At 35.8% G+C, this 18,235-nt stretch overlaps 2 protein-coding genes across 11 annotated transcripts in view; one reads left to right on the top strand and one right to left on the bottom strand.

Annotated features, from left to right (window-relative positions):
• LOC145726117 (protein nervous wreck-like) overlaps positions 1-18,235 on the bottom strand; it is a 52,384-nt gene that overhangs the window by 29,764 nt on the left and 4,385 nt on the right. For all 8 annotated transcript variants that reach the window (XR_014177487.1, XR_014177488.1, XR_014177489.1 and 5 more), the window contains exons 2-14: positions 17,865-18,008; positions 17,455-17,540; positions 17,249-17,393; positions 13,907-14,043; positions 13,328-13,486; positions 13,188-13,273; positions 12,989-13,137; positions 10,956-11,129; positions 10,694-10,900; positions 10,503-10,641; positions 10,179-10,360; positions 6,543-6,806; positions 5,397-5,589 (exon numbers count right to left, since the gene is read on the bottom strand). Coding sequence is in view for 5 of the 8 variants with exons in the window: in XM_081975078.1 (XP_081831204.1) it covers positions 5,397-5,589; positions 6,543-6,806; positions 10,179-10,360; positions 10,503-10,641; positions 10,694-10,900; positions 10,956-11,129; positions 12,989-13,137; positions 13,188-13,273; positions 13,328-13,486; positions 13,907-14,043; positions 17,249-17,393; positions 17,455-17,540; positions 17,865-18,008 (2,065 nt within the window). In the remaining 3 variants the exon portion in view is untranslated. The remainder of the gene's footprint in view (positions 1-5,396; positions 5,590-6,542; positions 6,807-10,178; positions 10,361-10,502; positions 10,642-10,693; positions 10,901-10,955; positions 11,130-12,988; positions 13,138-13,187; positions 13,274-13,327; positions 13,487-13,906; positions 14,044-17,248; positions 17,394-17,454; positions 17,541-17,864; positions 18,009-18,235) is intronic.
• LOC145726140 (uncharacterized) lies at positions 401-2,452 on the top strand. 3 transcript variants are annotated; one of them, XM_081975114.1, is made up of 4 exons: positions 401-910; positions 1,256-1,392; positions 1,656-1,727; positions 2,066-2,452. In XM_081975114.1, the coding sequence occupies exons 1-4, from the start codon at positions 747-749 to the stop codon at positions 2,167-2,169; spliced, it is 477 nt and encodes a 158-aa protein (XP_081831240.1). In that variant the 5' UTR covers positions 401-746; the 3' UTR covers positions 2,170-2,452. The 3 variants fall into 3 exon arrangements, 1 of the variants encoding a protein (XP_081831240.1); XR_014177494.1 differs by having other exon boundaries at positions 401-1,439; XR_014177493.1 differs by having other exon boundaries at positions 401-1,439; positions 1,656-2,452.

Genomic DNA, 18,235 nt, shown 5'->3' with positions numbered 1-18,235 from the left:
TAACTTTAATTTAAAATTAATTTTAGTTTAGTGTAAATTGAAAGTATAAATGGGCTCGCTTGTAAGTTCACTTTCAGCTTTGATAAATTAATTTTAGTTTAATTGTTAATTGAGAGGTATAAAGCAGGCATTAAATTTGTTAATATTGTCAAAAAATATTATTACAGTACCTATTGTCTTGAAAATAAGGATTTTTTTTTCAAGAAAATAAAGAAAATTTATTTATTTAATTTATAGAAAAGGTACATTTTTGTAGGGATGTCAAGTGTTTACCATTATAGTTAGTTTTAGTAGGATTGTATGTAGTTATTAAGAAAATTAACAGGATTACTTGATGAACTTCAAAGGAGGTGAAAAAGGTGGTACGTGGAGGTAGAAGGTGGGAAAAAAGGTTTTTTTGTTTTTGGTTGTTGATTGTCAAGAGCAGGCCCACTAATCTCATATAGCCAATGTGAAGCCATGTTTTGGATTCTTTCGAGACACAGGGGGAGCTACTGTATTGTTTTTACCTGTAGATGGTTTTTTGTGGTTAAGCAAAACAAAATGAAAAGGATGTAAACAACTTTTGACAAATTCAAATTTTTTTATTCAAGTCTATTAAAATATTGATATTACGGTTGTAGTTTTTAATTTATACGTGTGATTTATACTAGTTCGTGGGCGGTGTTTTTATAGTGTTCTCTTCGTAGGTTTTTTTAGTTTAGTTTTTTACCTTTTGGCTGGGTTTTACAACGACTTTTGTCACTATGGGCAAGGCGGGATGTGCCATAAAGGGGTGCAGCCCTTCTAAACATTCCCGACGATTTCGTTTTCCTAACCCGGAAAAAGACAGTGTTACTTTTTCACTGTGGAAACATTTTTTAGTACAATTTGTTATACTTCTTTGTTCTAATATGGAAATTTATAGCTGGTAAGTTCTCAAGTAAAGTTCATTTTTATTTGTTATAATGTTAAGGTAGTAAGAGGATTACTATAAGAGGTTTTCAAGGAGGCAAAGAGAAAATAGGTTTAATAATTTGTAGAACTCAACATAGCTTCTTAGTTTATGACGATTATTTTAGTAAGTATAGTGGAAAACTAATGTATTCTTTTGCATAAAGTGCGTTTAAACAGTACTATGACTCACTGACTAAGTGACTAATAAATGTATCTGTTTTAATACCCTAGTTTTGCACTATACCTAGGTACTACTAATAGTAGTACTTAATAGAAATAAGGTACAGTAGATAAAAATGAAACTGAAATGTATTTTCAGGTATTATGTGTGTGAAAAGCACTTTTTGCCTGAAGACTTTAATACAAATAACAGACGCATGCTAAAAAAGGGAGTGATTTCTTCAAGGTTCTTACCAAGTCCTTGCCAGCAAGTACCAAAGGACCCAGATTCCCCAAGTAATTTTATTCAAATAAAAATGTACCTATACAGTGATGTCGCGCATGTTAGTATTAGTATTTTCTTTTTAATAGAGGTTTTGTTTCCTGGAAAAACTGCTGATAGCATGTTGGGCATATCCATTTAAAATCTAATAAAAAAAATGTGGAAATTGAGTGAGTGCTCTTTCGTTGCACTTACCTAACACCTCCACTGTGTGAAAATGTGAAGATGGACTTATATACTTTTTGTTCTTGTAATATTTGAAATGTTTGTTTCACAGAATCTCTTGAAATCCCCTCCATTGACTATGAAAAATTAAAGAACTTACCAGATCAAAGACCATCAACTTCTGGTAAATATGAATACATATAATTATTTGGTATAGTCTGTTTTTTTCAAAAGTTTAGCTTTATCATATCCCGCGTCACCACATTACGTTTGAATGAACTGATTTGATATATCTATAATTATTAGGCACGTATTCACCAAAAACACGAGCAAAAATGAACAGGACCAAACATTTGTTTGACATGCACAAACCAAATCAAATTACATACGCTCTTTAATCCTCAAATTCTCATACAGGTATCTGTGCATATCCAGTAGAATAATATTTATAAACCTGTTAAGTATTCCTAGGTTTATATATATTTTTTTTAAGTAAATTTTCACAAAGTAATCCATCAACAGGCAATCCTAATCAAGATGTGCTTCCAACTTCCTCCATCTTTTCCAAGAATGAATCCCTGTCTTCTGGTAAGTTTCACGTTTTAAAGAAGCAAAATAAAAAATAAAAAACCAAAAAAAACCAACCAAAAAAAAAACCATATTTGAAACATTCTTAAAAACCTTTGAGGTACACCTATGGGTATACAATGGTTGATACTTGCATGTGCATGTTATTTATAATAGTAATGTTTTATGTATAAAGTGTAGCTTTATGATCTATTCTTAACTATAGTCTTAAGGTCTTGGGTTTTGCACCAACTTACTAACCAAAAGCTTATTATTTTTGTAGAGTATGTGTTTTGTATGTTCATTTCCTTAAAATATATATAATATATTTTGCATACACTGGACTTTGTTTTATTTACCTGTTCCTTGAACTAAAACCATGAAAGAAAGACTTAATTTAATTCAAAAAGCCCGCCAATACCAGTTTATGCAAGTCTACCAACAGATGGCGCTTTTAAAAATCTGTCATGACAATAGAGACGTAAAAATGACATCTGACGACCATCAAATGTGAACATGTGGCGACCCCTGTGACTCGAAAGAAATCATACATACAGTGCTTCACCTTATTAACACGGAGATTAATATCTATCTAGTGTGTTAATCTATGGTCAAGAGAGACTTTTAATGAGAACTGGAAAGTCAGTTTTCTAAAAAACTCGAGCAAAAATCAGACTACTGAAGATCAGGGGATCTTAGAAAGCTGTTTCCTTCCGGAACGGAAGTTACTGAGGGTAATACCGAGTGCTACCAGCAATTGTACCGTCTAGTCCACGTTATGACATGGAGCAGATTGTGATAGAGGACCTATTCCAGAAGTGGTTAAATCAATAACCGAGGAGGCCTCCCGGCTGTTACCAAGATACAGCCTTTGCAATTAAAAATCCACCTCAACGGAAAAGAAGAAGATCAACTGACGGTTTATTTTGGACAATTTGGACTCTTTGATGCAGTATTAGTTGTAAGTAGTTTGTAATTTTTTGTATTAAAGACATTTGTAGTTTCAATGATATATTTAGAAGCAGGATTTTTAGGTAGAAAGTAAGTTAGATAGGTTTAGTTATTTACCTTAAAAATAACTTGGCATCCCTATTATAAAATTTTTATTCAAACTTATTTATTTAAATTTTCTTTATTTACTAGATTATTAGAATGAATGGTCAGGGTGAATTTGATGCCAGTTATGATGATATTATCATGCAACTAGGAGGTGAGGGAGATTTGAGTAAATCTCATCTTCAGGATGGTAATAATCATAGGTTATATCTCGAGACGTTCAAGTTTTATCGGGTAAACTGTGCATAGGTAATTTTTTGCAAAATTTTGCTTGGAAAATGATTGAGACTAAATAATTCCGCAGGTCGAAGGATTTTTCCCAAAAAATTATTTAGTGGAAACCATTTGCCTAAAAGAAAAATTTTGCAAAAAACCTACCAATGCACATTTTACATGATAAAACGTGAACGCCGAGGGGTATATGTCAAGATTATTTCCTGAAAACTCACATTTTAGTTTATTAACAAGAAAACACCTTGGTTAGAACACAAATACTAAACTAAACGTGATGAAATTAATGATAATATTGAACTCACCCCAGCAGACGACAGATTTTCGTTCAGCCATGTGTATTTTTGTTTACATTTCAGATTGACAATCAGACGTCATAATATTTTAATTTATGTAATTTTTTTAATGGAAACTACGTTATAGTGATTTATTAATTGTTAATATTGAAGAAAATAGCTTAAATTTTATCAAATGTTCTTCAAAAAAACGTATTCGAAAAAGGTAGGAGGTGTTTATTCAGTGTAAAATTTTAGCAACTAGGGATTTATTCAGTATATAACGGGTCTCATTGGTCGAACTAGAAAGTCATTAAATTTTATTGACTGCTACTACAATGAGGGAAATAATCATGACAATATCATTGTTTTTACCTGTTGTCATTATAGTAACTAATGTCAATTTTCTGTCAGCTTTGTTCTCTGCTACAAAAGTCTTAAAATGTACTTGTATAGCACTGAAGAGTATGCTAATATAATCTACAAGACATTATATCAAGAAACCATTTCGAAACCACTAGATTTCCATGACAGAAGAGTTTTTTATCTGAGGAAATGCCCGATATATAGAAGAAGTTATCCAAACGAAGAACAAAAGAGCACTTGCAGATGACGGTCTTCTTCTTCTTTTAGCAGCCCTTTTGCCTCCACTCCTGGACATAGGCCTCCCCTTGCTGCTTCCATTCGCATCGGTTCATTGCCAGCTGGTGCCATTTCCTGCCCGCTATTTCTTTTATATCGTCGATCCATCGTTTCTGTGGACTTCTTTTATGTTGCCTTGGACGCTACTGTACTATACGTCTTGTCCATCTGTCATTGTCTTGTCCCACATGTCCCACCCAACGCCATTTCTGACGTGCGATGTGCTCTATAACATCGTCGACTTTTGTTCTTTTTCTAATTTCCTCGTTCTGCATATGATCCCTTAGGCTTACCCCCAACATAGTTCTTTCGATTGATCGTTGCGTTGTTACGGTCACTAGATCTATGGAAGCGAGCTGGTGAGCAGGATCGTGATACCATACGTCCTGTGACTTCTTTGGAGGATCACTGCACCTAAAGTCCGATCCAGAGGTGCCTGGTTGGTTTGATGAATCGCGTTTTACTAACGCTTAAATGCAGATGCATACAGAAATGTTTTGTACCAGGAACTTTTTAATTTACTTGATGAGGATATACCACTCAATGTAATCCAAAATAACGGGTGTTCAATAACGTGCTCGTAGTTCCGTTGATAAGTTCGTATATGGTTTGAAATGACAGCTGTCATATAATAATTGTTTGCAACGTTATCTAAGACATACGCTTTTTGTGAGAATTGCCATCCATAGGCGACCTGACCATAACAATTACTGAACACCCATTATCTGGTACCAGCATGATGGTGTCCTACCTAAAAAATATTTTGAAATTGGATTGGTAATGCTGGTCAAATTTTATGACCACCACGATGTCCCGACTTAAATCCGTTGGGTTTCTATTTATATATGAAACAGATTATTGATTGATAGAATACATATGGCTGCTGCTAATATAAAAAATCGTCCGGAGAATTTAGTTCTATTGAAAATTCTTCAGTTCATCATTGTCAAGCATATATTCTTGCAGAATTTTGAGCTTGGTCCTCTAGTTCTTGAAATAACTCAATGAACATGAAAATGACCTCACATTTCATCTAAGTTTGAGCTAAATAATCACCATGTATTTAACAATAACTGACTCACCCTCAAGTTCACCTTGCCACCAACCATCGTCAATGCTGTGAGCACATTTACTGAGCACTTTAATGATTTGTCCTTCTTCAAACGTCAATTCCTCACCACCTTCCCCGTCGTAATCGTAGAGGGCTATACAATACGTTACTGGGGCGTCACTACCGCTCGTCGTTTTCTGGATCGGCATGGATATTACCGAAACCTGACAGTAACAAAAGTCACATAGTTATTTAGGTAGTCGCCGGAGTGTGTGTTAAAGAGATAGAGAAAAAGCGGATGGATGCCTGGGAGTGTTGTAAGGAGTGGGAAAAAAAAAAGGAGAATGAGGTAGAACAAGGCCAAGACCAAAGCGGTGTTCGTGTAGCTGGGGGGCAGAATTCAAACTCTGATGGTGAGAATGGGAGAAGAGAGGATCCGATTGAACTTGTTGGGAGGGAAACAAGCTGACGGGGCTTCGCCGTAATAAGGGAGTAGATAAGGAAAAGGTTGGCATGATAATAGAGTGTGTGGCGACGCCGGCGGCGATGTACGGGAGTGAAGTGAAGAATGGGGTAAGGAAGAGTGAGGGTGGGGAGTATGGAGAGGGATGGATTGGAAGGAGAAGGAGGTTCACAAATTGTGGGTCGACGCCAGTGTTGCGGAGAACTTCACGAGGGTAGCGGAGGTGATCTCGATGGGGGTGAAACGAGGAAAAGCCTCGCAGCAGAGCTGGAAAGGATAGAAGAGGGAGAGAATGGGAAAAGGGTATACGAAGTGTTAACGGACAGTATTGTAATGATTGCTTATAATAGTAACGACTCATCCATCTAACTAGAGATATACCTGTCTCACTGTCATACATAGAATCAAAAGTACTTCTGTCTTTTTTAAACATTCCTTGTACAGATAGTAATGGTCAATGGCTAGTTCTATTTTCCCTAATTGTTCCAATTGAAATGTATCCCTTCACTGTGAGAGCAGGAAATTATAGACGATAGATATAGTAAGACGAGAAAAACTTATCGAAAAGTATCTAATGCGCAATGTAATAGAAAGATGGTGGCTTTGGTGGCTTTTGAGACCATTTGTGAACGTAATAAATAATTCCAGAGCTGTGAGGCAGTTCTTCAACGGTAAATTTTGACATATGTTTTCAAGCTGAATAAATGAACTCACCTGTTCTGGAGACTGTGTAGTTTCAGTTTGGGGATGGTTCTCCTCCTCATTATCCACGGTATAGTCGACGGAGGAGAAGGAAATTTGGGCTTGCAGACCCGGAGTGGACGCTGACTGTTCCCTTTCTATGTCCAGATAGTTGTGAGGAACGTAACCTTCTTCACCGCGATAATTTCGTGCTCGTAGCCAACCGTCACCATCTCCCTCCCCAACTACTTCCAGTTGCTCGTTTTCTACTATAGTTAGTTCGTCAGGGTTTTGCGCCTAAATCAAAAAGGATCAGGATACAACTTATGAATTTACATGTCCTCTTCATCTGGAACTTTGGTTGACAAGAGGGGTTTTGCACCAAATGTATTATTGGTTCAAACTTTTCGGAACATTAACGTATTCATAGATCGTTTAGAAACGTGCCGATAGCAAAAAGGGACTAAAAGTCATCGCTATCTAAGTAAAAATTACGTCACGCAAAAACGTGTCCTCTAGAATTCCTACTAAGGGAATTCCCAAATATTATCATCACTATCAATTCTCTGTTGTCTTGCATGCATCGTAATTAAGAATCATTCTTGAAATGTTTTGAATATATTTTCTTTTTTCTTAAAGTTAACAACTACATAAAGAAGGATTTGTAAAAAGCTCATTTTAATATCGTTAGGGGTAAAATCGTTAAAAATTGCTGTCTGTTAATGTTAATCTTTACTTTACCAATTCAAGACAAAACTAAAGTCTCCGTATTTAAAAATGTCGTGGATTTTCGAAGTAAATCAACCAAAAATTAAGTCGCTTTACTGATTCCCAGATGTAAGGGGTGTCCGAGTATTGAGCGTGACTTTGACCCCGATTTTTATATCGAAAGATAATCAAATTTGCAGAACAAACGATTTGCAAAAAATCCGAAGACAAATTCTTTAAAAAAATACCGGGAGACTTTCGATTCAATAGAAAATGTTAGTGAAAAACCTGAACCCTTTAGAAGTGTCCTAAACCTTAGAAAAATCGTTTTAAAATGGCCAGAAGTCTCTAAATACTGTCGAAAACCTCCTAGGATTGTGAGATGGCTCTACAACTGTCCTAAACTTTAGAAAGCTTGTGTATAATGGTCAGAAGCCTCTAAATACTATCAAAAACTTCCCAAAAGTTGTGAGATGGCTCCACAAGTGTTCTAAACTTTAGAAAATCATTTCAAATAGACTAGAGCCCTTTAGAAGTGTCCTAAACCTTAGAAAAATCGTTTTAAAATGTCCAGAAGTCTCTAAATACTGTCGAAAACCTCCTAGGATTGTGAGATGGCTCTACAATTGTCCTACACTTTAGAAAACTCGTGTATAATGGCCAGATGCCTCTAAATACTATCAAAAACTTCCCAAAAGTTGTTAGATGGCTCCACAAGTGTTCTAAACTTTAGAAAATCATTTCAAATAGACTAGAACCCTTCAGAAGTGTCCTAAACCTTAGAAAAATCGTTTTAAAATGACCAGAAGTCTCTAAATACTATCGAAAACCTTCTAAGATTGTGAGATTGCTCTACAAGTGTCCTGAACTTTAAAAAAATCGTGTATCATGGCCAGAAGGCTCTAAATCCTACCAAAAACTTCCCAAAAGTAATGAGATGGCTCCACAAGTGTTCTAAACTTTAGAAAATCATTTAAAATAGACTAGAACCCTTTAGAAGTGTCCTAAACCTTAGAAAAATCGTTTTAAAATGGCCAGAAGTCTCTAAATACTGTCGAAAACCTCCTAGGATTGTGAGATGGCTCTACAATTGTCCTACACTTTAGAAAACTCGTGTATAATGGCCAGATGCCTCTAAATACTATCAAAAACTTCCCAAAAGTTGTTAGATGGCTCCACAAGTGTTCTAAACTTTAGAAAATCATTTAAAATAGACTAGAACCCTTCAGAAGTGTCCTAAACCTTAGAAAAATCGTTTTAAAATGACCAGAAGTCTCTAAATACTGTCGAAAACCTCCCAAAAGTTGTGAGATGGCTTTACAACTGTCCTAAACTTTAGAAAGCTTGTGTATAATGGTCAGAAGCCTCTAAATACTATCAAAAACTTCCTAAAATTTGTGAGATGGCTCCACAAGTGTTCTAAACTTTAGAAAATCATTTAAAATAGACTAGAACCCTTCAGAAGTGTTCTAAACCTTAGAAAAATCGTTTTAAAATGACCAGAAGTCTCCAAATACTGTCGAAAACCTCCTAAGATTGTGAGATGGCTCTACAAGAGTCCTAAACTTTAGAAAACTCGTGTATAATGGCCAGAAGCCTCTAAATCCTACCAAAAACTTCCCAAAAGTTGTGAGATGGCTCTACAAGTGTCCTTCACTATAGAAAATCATTTAAAATAGACTAGAGCCCTTTAGAAGTGTCCTAAATCTTAGAAAAATCGTTTTAAAATGACCAGAAGTCTCTAAATACTATCGAAAACTTCCTAAAATTATGAGATGGCTCTACAATTGTCCTAAACTTTAGAAAGCTGGTGTATAATGGCCAGAAGCCTCTAAATCCTACCAAAAACTTCCCAAAAGTTGTGAGATGGCTCCACAAGTGTTCTAAACTTTAGAAAATCATTTAAAATAGACTAGAACCCTTTAGAAGTTTCCTAAACCTTAGAAAAATCGTTTTAAAATGACCAGAAGTCTCTAAATACTATCGAAAACCTTCTAAAATTGTGAGATGGCTCTACAATTGTCATAAACTTTAGAAAACTCGTGCATAATGGGCAGAAGCCTCTAAATACTATCGAAAACCTCCTTACATCTACGAAAATCCTAAAAAGATGGGCCTCCCCTACCTTACAAATTTTAGCTATTTACTTTAGTGATGAGCGAAATATAACGAACTGTGATTTAATCACTGATATTTAAAAATCACTGATCACGACTGCTACCAAAAGTATCGCAAAAGCGTGACGTGAATAACGTGATTACGATTACAGTTTTCTGATTTTTCCAAGTTCCCATCTCAAAGTTGCGACTTACTAAAACGCGGTTTTTGCTATAAAGTCGATTATCGAATACCATCGTAAGACTTAACACGAGCCGCAAGCGACATCGCGCCTTATTAACAGCACGTACATCGAGCTATGGCTGGAAGATGATTATTTCTTGTAGCCGAAATCGTGAATGCCTGAATGTCGTGATCACGTCACACTATTAAATCACTGATATCAAAATATAACGGTAACAATTAACGTTGTGATTTAAATATCACGGTATCGCTCATCACTAATTTACTTATTCTATCTGAAAGACTTTTCTTTGTTTAATGGCATTGAATTGATGTTTCCTGGTGTGGACTTAGTGGAGTTTCTGCACCTTGACACCATTTAGTATCGACAAGTCCTTTTTCTTTTAATAATAATTGAGAAACAAAGGAAAAAGAAAAAATCACACTAAAACAGACAACATTGCAAGCGCTAAACTGTAACATGCTTTGTGACGTCATTGTTTTCTCTTCTCATTACCGTTGTTTTCCCAGGAATAAAAATTTTCAAATCCAATATACTAAGTGAACAAATGACAATCATTTTTTAGGGTTAGGATTAGCTGTTATTGGAATCTATCCAATATCCATTTTCTAACTCTCTCTCACTACTAAAAAGTAGAAATAAAGAAATTTTTTACTTACTGTGTACGAATACAACGCTGTGCATTTCAACAAAGGTCCACTAGGTGGCGCCGCGCCAGTGATGTATTCTTCAGCTGAAGTCATGGACGTTGTTTCGTGTTCTGCGCCCCAGTCTACTTGGGTCGGATCATCCCAACCGGCGGTGAGTTGCTCTATTCGTTGTCTTTCTTGCTCTAACACAGCTAGAAAACATCAGTTAGTAAAATCACCAGATCTACACCATTTTTTCTCTCCTGTAGCAGAAGATATTGAAATGGTGTAGCGCAAAGAAAAAAAAGTGCAACAAATTTCACAAAAATTGAAAATGTTGCCTACCCCACTCACCATCCACCTCCTGACTCTCGAAGTGATCTGGTTGGATTTCTTCCGGTTCCCGTTCAATTTTGGGCGTCTCAATTGGTGCTGTTACTTGTTCACCATCCGCAAAGTCACTATCGTAGAAGGAATCTGAGCTTGGATGATCCTTAAAGATTCAAAAATTAGCAGGAAAAAACAATTACTGATTGGTTGATTACCGATAAAGAACTAGCAGAACGTTGAATGTCTTGCACGTTTAGAGATTCGGCCTCCTGTAACCATTCGTCTACGTTGACGCCGCCTTTTCGAAGACATTCTATCCTAGCTTCCGCTTTTGCTTTGGACGTTTCCGCTCTTCGGATGTTTTGTTTGGCTTCGTCGATTTTCGTTTCTAAATCTGGACCGTTCGGATCATTTGGATCAGTCTAGAAGAAAGGTTTGATCACGCATCGACTCATAGTAGTGAAAATAGTACTGTACTTTTTGGCCAGATTCTCTCATAGCATTATACATTTGCAACTTTCGCACGTTTTCCTTAATGTTGTTATTTTCTCGAGCAATCTTAGTAGCCCACCTTCTGGCTTCTTTACTTAAGGTGGCTGATGACGATTCGTGTTCGGCTGTAATGTGTTCCACTGGGTCACTGTCGCAAGGCTAGAATTAGCAATAGAAAAACAATCACATGAAAATAAGTGTCAATGAATTATTATCACCGAAAGGTTACAAAGTATCAAGATAACTTTCAATTTTTCTCTTCTACCAAGATGAAGTTGAGTAGGAACATTTTTTGGCTAAGTGAGTTTTGTGGTCAACAGAAAAATCAGACTCCGTCTCGTGCCACAAAATGTAGTTGTCCCGAATTCTGCAACCCGCACCGGGTTCGTAGATTAATGAAATAGCAAACTATTTCTCAAATTATAATAATCGCAAGTGCCAAACCCTCCAGAAACCCTGAATCAGAGAACGTGATAAATATTTTCCTTAAAGATGTGTAGTAGAGTGAGAAATCAAGAAATTAGAAGAAGAACCAGAGTTACAGACGTAATATCACGAGTGGCCGAGTTGAGGAGGAGCTGTTTGTGGACATTAATTCCTACAAATTGGTTAAGTTTGAAGCCCTCTAACGGTCAAACGGTTTAACTTACCAACCAGCGTTGTCATATCTTTAGAAAGCCCATTTTATTGGCTATCGATTGACATTAAAAAGCTTATATAGGATGTACCAAATAAGCGAGTTATTTAAGATTGAATGAAACTTAATTCAGATCATAATCAATTTTGACGACCTGTAGCGGCCAAACCTTCAAACCAATTAACCAAAGTTGTTATATTTTTACAAAGGCCATTTTGTTGGCTATCCATAGACATATTAAAATCGTTACCATGTCAGTCAAATAAGGAAGTTATATCGTTGGAAAGCCCATTTTATTAGCTAACCATCGACATATAAAAGTGAATACATTATGCGTCAAATAAGATAGTCATTCACGATTTAATGAAATAGCGTATAAAAAACCTAATTTTAAAATTAAAAATAAACAAAAAAGTCAAATATATCCGCCAAAAGTCACATATGACATGACACTAAAAAACCAAAATGACGGAATTGTGTGGGCCGGGAAAAAATCATGGAATAAAACAACTAAAACATATCAAAATGGCGGAAATGTCACGTGATGTTAAAAAAACTGGTTAAAAGTCATAAACATTGTCAAAACCGGGTTAAAAATAAAATCCATGTTTTTAGCAATTTTTAGAAAATATGAAATAATGTTAAACTTCAGTTCAGCCAAGCATAACTCGGATATTTGGAAAAATATGAAAAAAGTGTAAAAGGGGAAATGTATAGGAAATTTCACCCTTTGCCAGATTGTATTAGGGCACTTTTACAGTAAAGGGCCTTCTCAGGGAGATATTTTGAAAAACTGTGCGGACGCACAAAAAGTGCTTTAAAAGACTCTAATCAAGTTTAACTAGACGTTAAACAGTTATTTGAAAAAATATCAGAAAAGTTCAAAAGGTCCACAAGATAGATTTCGTCACTGAACCAATTTGGTATAAATAAGGCTCGACATCCGTTAATAATGCAGACTGTAGAAGACAGCCAGGAGGCTCCGTCTCGTGCCACAAAATGTAGTAGTAAATCATTTCTAAATTATAATAATCGCGAGTGCCAAACCATCTAGAAAGCTGCCAGCATTGTTTAACAACAAATGTCAGTACAATCCATTTAATTATTGTAGTATTTTGTGCATGTGAAAGGTATTGTTTAAAGTGATTTCGGGAATTACGTTTGATGGTTATATTCCGATTCACTAAGTCATTTTTAGTCAAAGGTAATTTCTTGGTTCCTCCAAATCTGCAGAAATATATAAGGCTGTTCCATTAAAAAAAAGTTTGTTTGGTTCATATCTTAAAAACTATGCAAATTGTCATATTTTCAAAATTTCCCTTGCAGCTCGGAAACGATCGTAAAACCATCGAATTTGAGAGTACATCCATGAAGTACTTACCTCAAAATCGTACTGAATGTGCTGTTTCAACACTGGATAATACAGATAACAACACTGCAAATTGTATTCTCTCGTTAATTGTTTGGCTTGATCGCGAATGGTGGTAAACGAGTTTTCCATCGCTTTACACGTTAGAAGTTCAGTTCTACCTGGAAAGTATCGGTTAATTGCAGACAAAAACCTGTTAATTTGCTTATACCCATTAAAGTGAGATACTCGGCCACTTTGTCGTACACTCCACTTTCCATCGCGTTCATCCCCAGTTGTAGATCAATGACAAAATACCTAACATTAGTCATTATGAAGATTGTTTCAAATACAACTAATAGAGAGTTGTACCTAGTTTGATGAGCATTGGCCGCGGCTAAACAAAGAAGGTAGTCGTTTCGAGCGCCTGTCGATTTTTCTTCCAATTGCTCGCGTTTGGTCGAGAACTTTTGACTGTTTTTTTGGAGCGAGGTGATTGATTGGAAAAAGGAACCTTTCTTCTTTTTCAGTCTGAAATTACGTTTAGACTAGACTAGACATACAAAATGTTGTTTTACTGTCCTGGAGATTGAGCTTAATGCTTATGTAACTATATACAGTAAAAAATTGTAAATTTTTAAAGATGGTGGCAGTTTCACGGCCAATTTACCCATTTTTTTTACCCCAAAGTTATACGACGAACGGTTCTTAAGATATGGCAGTCAACACTCTTATTGGGTCACCCTGTACTGTCAAAAAACGTCAAAGTCGTCTATATCCAGCACAAGAACAATAATAATGGCAAGTCCACATGTGCAGCGTTTCGTTAATCTTAGTTGGTGATTGGACAAAAAAGCTTGCTTTACAATCACCAACAACGAATAGTGCTGAATCATGTAGACTTAGCATAAATGATTCTTCTTAAGTCTTCTGTCGAAAAAAAAAACTCACTTTTCTTCTATATCTCTAGCCTTGTCTCTCACATCATGAGCGTTGTGCTCTTCGTCGAAGTAGAGTTTCTTCGTTTTGTCCACGTCCGTTACGCAGGTTTGCAGCTCTTTCTGTACCAGTGCCAACTGGTCAACCACCTGATAATATAAATCATTCCATTAACACTACGTAGTTTTACATTACATCTTCATTATTTTATGTGAATAATAATGTTTGTCCACGACCAACCGATAATGTACTAATCAGCGTGTTAACAGAAGCTAAATGAGGGTCATATAACGTCAGAGTGATTAATGAATCATTCGCCCACCAAGGATGCATCAAGCATGAAACATGCGATATGCGGTATTTGATGTAGACATCCACTTATATCTTTGCAGTAACTGCTATTTCACAATACCATCTTCTTCACAAATCCACCGCATTAACACAGTACAGGAGTAACTGTCAAAGTTAACTTAACATCAAACCGACGAATTTGGCTTCATGAAGTTTACGGTGCAATTGCTCAAAGAAACCCATCGATTTGGCATTTTATATTTTCAGCTCACTGGTAAGTGGGTTTTGACACTTATGACACCTGTCACGTGACGCAAGCAAACGTACTATAAAGCGTTCCTTAATGCTCCAACTGTCAAATTTGGCTCCAGGGAACGTTTAATACAACTTCCAGTGTAATTCCTGTAATCAGTTACATGTCACTGGTGAACGGGTTTTGACAGCTGTCACGTGACGTAAGAAACGTGTTAAAGCACCGCCCTCTGTACAAGAAAGCCTAGAATGTCACTTTTAATGGCGGCGTTAGCGGTTTTCGTTTTGTACACAAACCTATACAGATGCAGTAGAAAATATGTTTTTTTTTTATTTTTTCGTGTAGTTGATTCGAAGTTGTGAGTGAAAAATCAAAGAACGCTTCATTCCTGATCCAGATATGTATAGATATGGCTTTTTACACCCAATAAAGTCCAGCCAAAGCAAGTTTGGTTAGAACCCTTTGTCCTGGAAAGTACAACAAACTAATGTGAAAACTGCTCAATCAAAGAAAATTTGGAAATCCTTGAAGCTAGGTAAGCAAAACTGGTAAATGGGTTTTAAATTATTACCAAGACCTTTCTTTTAAAATGTAAATGTGCCAATGGAACTTCTAAAAGCTGTCCTGTTTCTTCAGAGTAAACGTTTGTTGCCCTCAAAATGCAGGCGGCCTCAAAATGTAACTCACATACGTAAGAGGCAATAAGTTTACTGAATGAGAAAGCATATTGTACTTACCACTGAGTCTTGTGTCATTCTAGTTCTACTAGTTCAAAGCTTTCAACCACTGTTGGGTTCGAGCAGGGTCTTTTGGAAAGTAAAAGACTGACACTTTTGGGCCTTTCACCAAATTGCTTTTACAATTTGGCAAACAAGTTGACGGCATATTGTAGAGGCAATAGAATTTAAGTTAAAAAACCAACAACAAATTATAGAACAATGAAGGAAAAATAATATTAACACAATAAAATGAACACAAACTACACTTTCACTAGAACAATAAACATATAAACAACAATATATAATAGCAAACAAAAATTACTTTGGCAAGTAATCCCAAGTCTTGACTTTAAACCTTAAAAATTAATTTAATCATGGAAAAACTCAATTTCCACAATACAAACAAATGCAAACTGTCAACCACTATTTCGGCCATATTGGAATTTTTGGCATGAACCTTCTTGGCTTTCTTGTACAGAGGGCGGTGGTTAAAGTGTTTCTTAACGTCCGAACTGTTAAATTTGGCTCCGTGGAGCTGTAAACACAACTTGCGGTGCAGTTCCTCAAAGAAACACATCAATTTGGCATTTTATACTTTCAGGACACTGGTGAGTGAGTTTTGGCAGTTATGACAACTGTCAAGTGTCTTTCAACAGTTATGACAGATGTCACGTGACGCAAGCAAGGTATTGAAGTGTTCCTTGACGTTACAACTCTCAAATTTAGCTCCCTGGAGCTTTCTTCAAAGAAACTCATCAATTTGGCAGTTTATACTCTCAGGCCACTGATGAGTGAGTTTTGGCAGTTATGACAGCTGCCAAGCGATGCAAGCAAAGTATTAAAATATACCCTAACGTCCCAACTGTCAAATTTGGCTCCATCGAGCTTAAAACACAACTTAAATTGCAACTCCTCAAAGAAATACATCTCTTTGTAACTTTATAGTTTTCAGTCACTGTTGAGTGAGTTTCAACAGTTATGACAACTGTCACGTGACGTAAACAAGGTATTGAAGTGCTTCTTGACGTTACAACAAGTTGACGTGAGTGTTTTTGACAATCTCAACTGGCTTTTACAGTGTTGCGAGCTCAAAATTGTATTATTAACGTCACGTAACGTGTATTTTACAATTTCAGCTTTTACAACTGTCTGGATTTAATTTACCAAATGACCAACATTTAAATTACGTTTTAAAGTCACGTGACTGTTTTTGACAGGTATCAGTTGACTTTGACAGTGTTGCAAGCTCTAAAAATTGGCATAATCAAAGTCACGTGATGTGTCTCTTGCAATTCAGCTTTCACAACTGTCTAAATTTAATTTACCAAATTTTTTAAACTGCGTTATGAAGGTCACGTGACTAATTTTGACAGATGTCAACTGGCCTTTACAGTGCTGCAAGATTTTCATTTTTTATAAGTTTTTACAACTGTCTAACTTTAATTTACCATTTTCTCAAGTTTAAACTGCGTTTTGAAGTTCACGCTACTGTTTTTGACAATGTCAACTGGCTTTTACAGTGTTGCAAGCACAAAAATTGAATTGTCAAGTCACGTGACCTAGTTCTTACCAATTTTACTACTGTCTAAAATTAAATTATCAATTTTTCAACTGTTTCTTTTAAATGATAAGTGTCTTTATTTGACACGTGCTAACTTGGCTACTATGACAGTTAGAAGATTCGTGCAAACGTCAAAATATAACCCGTAATTTCAGGCAACCGTACAAAAAATATTTTTTGTTTGTCAGAATTTGGAAAAACAGTCACCTGACCTTTCGGCACACGGTCAAATCAAGTGTTTTGGTAAACCTTTACGTTGTCACCTAACCTAACCTAAAAACTGTCACGTGACCATAAAAAAAATTAATTTCAAGGGTGTATTTCATCAAGATTTATCATCAGTTCCAGGGAGTAATAAACCTTTGATCTGATGATTGATGAATCTTAAGGCAGTTTAAATAATTTAAAAGCATTTTGATGTATTTCAATGCAGTTTGAGGGATTTTAGGCAGTTTTAAGGCATTTTGAGCAATAATAGAAGCATTGTGAGGTATTTTAAAGGCATTTTGGTGTACAAAACATTTTCGTACCTTTTTGGCCATTTGCATTTTGTGAGCTCGTAAAATTTTGGCATCGTCCGCGATTTGTTGCTGAAACACTTCGACGGCGGCCAGTCTGGCTCTGGCCAGTTTTTCGTTCTCTTCCAAAACAGTCCGCCATACGCTCCACATGTTCCTAAAATAAAAAAAAACAAAAAAAAAACAGTCAAGAAACAAAGGACAATCATGTTTTTTACCATTTCTCTTCGCCTCCTTCGAGTTTTAGGTCTGGAATATTAGGGATTTTCTTGTTCAGATACGCTGAGGATATTTTGAGTAGGGCCTAAGAGAAAAAAAAAACACTTTTCGTAAAAGAAATATAACGTTATTTCTTATGTGTAAACCAGGTGGAAAAATTAAAATTTCTTGCTCTTACTTTCCACCCGGGTACATAACTACTCGAATTATACTATCTTATTGTTAGAGACTATTAGCAATCAATATTTCAACTGAATGATTTATTAAAAGTTTGATAAGATTCTGATTATATAAATAGAATAGTATACAAACCACGGTAGAAAGTTTAATTTCTGTCTCGAGATAATACCTAATCTCTCGACAGGAATCAAGCACTTTCCACCTGAGTATGTAATATACTATAACTCACCTCTGAATAGGATTTTTCTATGGCGGATCGTTTGAGTGTAAACGACCTAATATCTTCCAGAAGGTCACATTCGTGCTGGTTTTTCATCAGCAACTTGTTGATCTGTTCCGAGTGCAGGTTTTTCAGAAACTTTGCATAGTTGCCCTAAAAATGCCATTTCGATAGTTTCATTTCGGAAAGTACGGCAAATTTCAGTTTTATCATTTCATTGGTAGATTACGTTTTGTGAAAAACAATATATTCAAATATGTTATCTGTCTCCACAAATTAAAATCTAGTAACAGTTAACTATTGACACTATAGAAATAGTTCAATAATTCTGTGTGGATTAACTATTTTTTTGTGTGTTTGTGAATACAGATATTAGTCAA

The sequence above is a fragment of the Ips typographus genome, linkage group LG3 (genome assembly GCF_016097725.1).
Source record: "Ips typographus isolate SLU linkage group LG3, UJ_Ityp_2.0, whole genome shotgun sequence".
Lineage (NCBI taxonomy): Eukaryota > Metazoa > Arthropoda > Insecta > Coleoptera > Curculionidae > Ips > Ips typographus.
This window is presented reverse-complemented; position numbering and strand designations above follow the sequence as displayed.

Excerpts from the sequence above, each read along its gene's own strand:
- LOC145726140 (XM_081975114.1), top strand. The coding sequence starts at position 747 with ATGGGCAAGGCGGGATGTGCCATAAAGGGGTGCAGCCCTTCTAAACAT. Across the intron at positions 1,393-1,655 it reads AAAGGACCCAGATTCCCCAA|AATCTCTTGAAATCCCCTCC; the intron begins GTAATTTTATTC and ends TTTGTTTCACAG. Across the intron at positions 1,728-2,065 it reads TCAAAGACCATCAACTTCTG|GCAATCCTAATCAAGATGTG; the intron begins GTAAATATGAAT and ends ATCCATCAACAG.